Here is a 6,990-nt window from a genome sequence, read left to right on the forward strand (position 1 = left end):
GCCCACGGAGGGCTCCCGATTCCCCGGTTCCGCCAGGGCCTCCCGAGTCCCCTGATCCGCCATGGCCTCCCGAGTCCCCTGATCCGCCATGGCCTCCCGAGTCCCCTGATCCGCCATGGCCTCCCGAGTCCCCGGCTCCGCCATGGCAACCCGAACTGCCTGCTCCTCCATGGCTTCCTGATCCGCCCTGGAGGCTCTCCTTGTCTCGGCCCAGTTCCAGTCCTGCACCAGCCTCCAGGGCGCCCGCTCCCCCTCCCCGATGGTACTGTTACGGCGCGGGACGTGCCGTCCGGGAGGGGGGCGATCTGTCACGTGTATGTTCCCGTTGAGTTCCTGTTTTCCTTATTTGGTCCTTCCAGTTCCTTTTCACATTATTAGTATCACCTGTTCCTTTTTATTAGTTATCCCCATCACCTGTCTGCTCCCGTTATCTACCCTATTTAGTTCTAGCCCGTTCAGTTCTCCCTTGTCTGGAATTGTATGTTGATGTCTTCTCCTCGTGCCACGTGTGATTCCCTGTGACAAGAATAAATCCCTTTGGTTCGTACTCCTGGTCTCCTCGTTCCTCGTTCCACGCTCCTCACACTACCACCGACCGTGACAGATATATGCCATGCTGCCTTCAGATTTGGCTAATGAGAAAGCTTAGAAAGACACCTTGGGAACACTTTCTATGAAGCCTGTATTTATAATGCATTATAAAAGTATACTTAATGCATTATAATGCAGGCATAATGCTTTATAAACAACTTTATAATGCTGTATCGTCTGATAAATAATCACAAGAACACTTAAAATACATTATAATTTTGACCTATTTGTGGTTATAACTTTTAAGAGTATGATTCATTATAATACCAGAAAGTCTGCATGTATAATGCATCATAAGTGTATTCTTAATGCATTATGCCTGCATTATAAAACAAACAAACAAAAACTTATAATGTGTTGTAATATCTCATGAATAATCATAACAGTAATAATACTTATGTCAGACTCTGTTCCATGTTTTGTCTGTGTCTTGCTCCCCAGGTGTTCCTTTCCCATGTTTAATTTGTCCCAGGTGTTCCCCATGATGGTTCATGGATCCCATACCTATTTGTGCTTATTACTACTAAGAGTATGGTGATTTATAACACACAATGAACATAATTTTACCAACTTAAGTTATAATGGGTTATATATCCCATAGTTTCATATCTTTTACTTTCATCATGACATTGTTTACGATCTGCATAGTATTGTACTAAATCTTATGAGTTGTCTCTTTTCAACAGCCATATAATATCATGCATGGGTTATGACACATTTGCTCTGACCATTTTTGATTTGCTATTAACATTTTTACCACAAATAGGTAAGTATTATTACTGTTACGATTATTCATGAGACAATACAACTGTGACGGGTCAGGTGAGGGATGAGGCGAAGACTCAAGATGCAGGAAGAATTGGGCTTCATTTAATAATAAATAAAACTAAAAAAAAAAAAAAAAAAAACTACCCCGAGGGGGAAAAACAAGCAGGCAGGCCAGGAAGAAGGCACAACAAAGCAAGGCAGGATCAGCAACACGGGTAAACTCAAACACATGTGACAAATACATCTGAAAATTTACAACCAACCAGCACAGGACTGCAGACACAAGGAGAATAAATAGGGAGACACACGAGGAGGGTAACGAGGGAGACACAGGTGGAGCAACTGAAACAATGAGATATCAAGATTGGCGGGGTAAGACAATAGACAGGAGAGCACATGGCACCAACAAACGCACAACAAGCCATGTGCTCAAACTAAGACAATGTCCTCTGGTGGCCATCCAGGGAACACCAGCCAATGACCGTGACAACAACATATTATAAGGTTGTTTATAAGGCATTATATATTTATTATAAACAATGAGAATACCCTTATAATGCATTATAAATACAGGTTTTATAGGAAGTTACCGAAACCTCGTTTTGAGTAGGCTTTGCAAGTGTGCATATGATGCAGATTTGTTTGAAGGAAGGCTTTGAAAGTCTCTGAACTCTTACTGCTATGTGAAGAAATGTAAAAAAAAAACAAAAAAAAAAAAACAGCACAAATGTACAAAATGTCAAAATGCTATGGAGTAAAAATAAAATTCAAGCTTTAGTTCAAGGCTGTTGCTTTGTACTGTTAGCGGCTGAGTAAGTGGCTATTTTATGAAAGTAGTAATTACTGATAATTATGACATTATTCTGATAATTAGCTTGCAATTTCATATTCATAAAGCAATTAAAGAATTGAAGTACATGTTGCAAAAATATTGTATTGCTACTGCTGAACATACTATACCAGGGGTGGCGAACGTCGGTCCTGGAGAGCCGCAGCCCTGCAGAGTTTTGCTTCAACCCTAATCAAACACAACTGAACAAGCTAATCAAGGTCTGAACGGTTACTAGGAAGCTACAGGCAGGGGAGTTTTAATTAGGGTTGGAGCTGAACTCTGCAGGGCTGCGGCTCTCCAGGACCATTCATAAAGCAATTAAAGAATTGAAGTACATGCTGCAAAAATATTGTATTGCTACTGCTGAACATACTATACCAGGGGTGGCGAATGTCGGTCCTGGAGAGCCGCAGCCCTGCAGAGTTCGGAGTTCGCCACCCCTGTACTATACCATCCTGTGGTATTCCACCAGCAGAATGTCCCTTTATCCTCCTTGTTTTATCCGTCAAATTCTATTATTTAGGTATTTATTTCATCAATGATATTGTAATTAATGTCCCTACAGCAGATGGCATAATGATGCACTTCCATCCCTGTGATTTTTCGAATGGCAATTTCTGTTTTTGGAAGCACCACAGGGGCTTAAATTAATCGAGAGAAAGAGATTTAATGCTGCTCTGCTGTTTGGAAATTGACTGCATTTACAGAGAGAAAATGGAGACACTGAGACCCACAAAACTGGAGGAGCATGTTCAAAATGGCTGCCAGGTTTAGTCCGTGACTTTCTTCCTCAAGTTTGCGACCAGTGGGTGCAGCTGTCATCAATGGACTCTCAAGTGATCAAATGCTGGACTGAAATGTCGCCAGATCCGGTTCTGTATGTGCAGGCTGTTTCTTTCCGAACTGGACTGAATAAAAAATAACTGTTGCTCTTGCCAAACTTGTTTGGAATGAGACGTTCAACTCAGTTATTTCTCAGAGTGGGCAAACTTTCTAAAATGTGTTGATTTTAAGACACTAGAGTGTCAGCACTGCATGTTCTAGCCTGTTCCCATATCATTTTAGAGCTGAAATGGTGTCGATTTTGGCTAAATCTGTGTTATTTTCAAGGAACAGGAAGCTCATATGGCATAAAAAAATATTTGGGAAAGGAGAGAAAGTTGGCTGTAAAAGGTGGGTTTTGAAAGTTCTAATGTCTATCCGATATGCTCAGCTTTGGGAGCTGGACCTCTGATAATCTAACTAGAAACGAGCACCTGTGCATCGCTGACCTGACCCCAATTTGCCCAAGACCCGGTCTGCTCTCACTCCAAGGGCACCCCGGGTTGAGCTTCTTCCCCTGTGGCTAATTCATGTGCTGCTTGATGCTGATAAACTGGTTCTTCATCTCCCTCCAAGCGCTGTGATACCTTCAGCAGATTAACATGCAGCCGTGCATTGCCAGCATCACCTGACCTCTGTTCTAATCTTCTAATTCTCATCTGCTGCTTGAGATAATGCACTGTGTGTCACGTTGCACACACACGAGGGACGAGGAGACGCTGGAGAATATGTTGACAGGACTTTATTTGCACCAAGGAACCAAGGGAGACGAACCAGACAAAACATGGAACAGAGTCTGACACTGTGCTGGAGTATTAGGGCTTTAACTGGGCAAATTATATCTCAATATTTTCACGGTATGGACGATGATTAAATATATATTTGAATTAAAATGTATTTGCTTTGAGATGGTGTTTTTTTATTATATAGAAATTATGTTTTTATCATATATATATATATATATATATATACATATATATATAGAGAGAGAGAGAGAGAGATAGAGAGAGAGAGAGAGAGGAGGAACCAGAACCAGTTTTCTTCCAGAACAACCTTGTACATGACTTGATTCATGCGTCCTTCACTAAGACAAAGGTGCCCGATTCCAGCCTTGCTGAAGCACCCCCAGATCATCACCGATCCTCAACCAAATTTTACAGTGGGTGGCTTCTAAGCCTCTCCAGGTCTCCGTCTAACCATTAGACCATCAGGTGTTGGGTAAATCTGAAAACTGACTCATCAGAGAAGATGAGCTTACTCCAGTCCTCTACGGTCCAATCATTATGCTCTTTTACAAACCTCAGCCTGGCTCTTCTTTGCTTCTCATTGATGAAGCATTTTTTCTAGCTTTGCCCCCAGGACCAACTGTTTCAAACTGTCCTCGCCGAGCACTTCACCCCAGCTGCCGTTTGCCATTCTGTAGGTCTGTAGGTCAATTGATGTCATCCTACAATTGTTGAGTGACATTCGAATGAGTTGGCTGAGTCGTTTTCACTCTCTGCTGGTCTGTAGCTTTGTTGTCCCCAGTGTCTGCAGCTTGACCTTGTTCTTATGAACCGCTGTCTTTTCAATTTTAAGGGTGGAAGCGACCTGATGCTCACTGTATCCCTCTGCCAATTCCAGTTACTTTTGAGGTAGTACTAGCACTGTTTTTGCCATCCAGCTGGTCCTATTGCAAGAGGATAGTGATGAGCACAGCAGTGGTTTTTATACTTTTCCTCGTTAAATAAGATTTAGTTGAGTTGATCACCTGATCAGTACTTCATTAAACAGAATGAGGTGGAATGGCTGCCATACATGTAGAGATGCTGATTTAAGGAAAAAAAAAGGAGTAGTCTTAATTTTTTTCCAGAGCTGTATAAATAATGTACAGTAAAACGTAACTAAAATAATGAAGACAGAATTTATTTACATAAATTTTTTCTAAACCATTTTAAAATGGAAAAGGCCACACAGGCTCTCACCACTTTCATACTTTTACATTGTCTATAGAAAACATAATTACTAGTAAAACATTATTTTGATATTTTTATGATTATGCCAACATAATATTAAATAGATTTAAATTTGATATTTCACACAGCCCTAATTAGCAGCATTATGTTGAAATAATATTTGAGTAGATTCTTATTTGTGTTGTCTTACTGTACCACCGACATTTAGCTAAATGATATGAAGCCATTTGTCTTTCTCTCACTTTCATTCATTCATTTGCTGTTTGTCTTTCCACTCTCAGAGGCCTGTAAGGACCATAAGCGAGCTCTGGAGGTGTCCCAGCATGCCGAGGACATGGGGCTGATCCTGGGGACCTGTGCCGGGGGGTTGGTTGTTCTCATCCTCCTGCTGGGAGCCATCGTGGTTGTTGTCAAGAAAGGGTGAGCATGTGTGCGCTCAGATCCAATTAAAATCAAATCCAATTCTAGATGTTCTTCACAGCATCACATGACACCATCAGCAGCAGCGCCATCCAGACACAGTAATAAACCTGGTGCTTTAACACATCCTCAAAGGTTTAACTGATTAAATTATAGCTGGCTCCCAACTCACAGCTGAAATATTGCTCGGACATGACAAATTATTACGCTTTGGGAACAGCGAGGACAGGTACAGTAAGTACCTCCGAACTGCTTTATTCACTATTATTACGCGGCTCTCTGGAATACTTCATCGTGATTGGTCAATCTGCAGCTGCGTAATAAACACTATAATGTACAGTCAGCCTGTCATTACTGCAAAATAAAGGCTTTCGGTTTCACACAAATAACCTCCACACTGTGCTGGGGTTTATTTTGCTGTAATGACTGGCTGAATGTGTGGAAATGTGATTTTCCTGGGCTGTAATTTAATGACTCATGTTGTATGTGAAGTAGAGCTACTGGTTGGTTTACTCTCTGAGAGAAGATAATAAGTGTTTTCTCGAATACAATGCATGGCTGGACTTACCTTTGGACTTGACTGGGCTGCAGCCCATGCAGCCCCTTGTAGGGGGCCCCACCTTTGCCCGTTTACGTTTCTTTGATTTGTACAGTTATGCCAGTCAGAAATTATTAGCTGCATTTCCACTGCCAGCCGGGGCTAACAGCTTCCAACTACGACCTTCGAGGCCATAATCAAACAGCATAAACTGGTATTTATGATTAATTCACATAGAAGAAGGACACACGTATTGAATCGCTACAGCGCCAATTAATCTGTCATCACATGGCTACTTTAAACAGCTCCATTAATCCTTTAGCCCAAAAGAGCGCACGTTTAGAAAGATAATGATAAATTCTCATATGATCACGCCTCATTACTTTACAGAGGATGGTTCTATATTATATTAATGTTCCACTAAATTATGCGATCTGAAGAGTTTTGAGCGCTCTCTCCCATCTCACTGCCATCACACATAGCTATGATTTAAAAAAAATAAAATGAGTTTCTGTTTTTATAACATATGCCTATGATATAGGAGTTAGCCTATCACACAAACAAGAGTCCTGTTTTTCCAAATATCTGCACGATCGCAAATGTACAATAAACACAGACACAAAATTCTGTTTTGCCCCATCAATGCCAGCCACGGCGACGCTGGAGGATGGCAGTCCCGTGGGGCTCACACCACAATGATGGTGGGCTCAGGGCGAGCAGAGGAGCTGCCAGATGACAGCGGTGGAGGAAGCTGGAGCAGGTGGGAGGGCGGGCATTTTCGAGGAGCGGCCACAGGAGGGCGCTTTCTAGGAGCAGGCACTAGAGGGCGCTTTGGAAGGTGCTTTCTAGGAGTGGGCACTAGAGGATAGGAAGCCCCCTCAGGACTGGACGAGGAAATCAAGGATGAAGGAGGGCTGGATGGGACCAGCGGAGACGACGGAGAGAGGAGAGGGGGCAGTTCGATCTCCATATCAGATTCCCAGTCTATGAGATCCCCCCTCCCCGTTTTGGCCCTTTTGCCGCGCCATACTCAGCTCACCCTCAGCCGCGGTGCAGGGGGGGGA

General features: G+C 42.6%; 1 protein-coding gene across 1 annotated transcript in view; it reads left to right on the forward strand.

Moving 5' to 3' along the window:
* LOC107689562 (receptor-type tyrosine-protein phosphatase U-like) overlaps window positions 1–6,990 on the forward strand; it is a 286,005-nt gene that overhangs the window by 224,548 nt on the left and 54,467 nt on the right. The window contains exon 12 of the mRNA XM_016487583.1: window positions 5,250–5,388. Within this exon, the coding sequence (XP_016343069.1) occupies window positions 5,250–5,388 (139 nt within the window). The remainder of the gene's footprint in view (window positions 1–5,249; window positions 5,389–6,990) is intronic.

Source organism: Sinocyclocheilus anshuiensis, unplaced genomic scaffold (genome assembly GCF_001515605.1).
Source record: "Sinocyclocheilus anshuiensis isolate Anshui unplaced genomic scaffold, SAMN03320099.WGS_v1.1 scaffold369, whole genome shotgun sequence".
NCBI lineage: Eukaryota > Metazoa > Chordata > Actinopteri > Cypriniformes > Cyprinidae > Sinocyclocheilus > Sinocyclocheilus anshuiensis.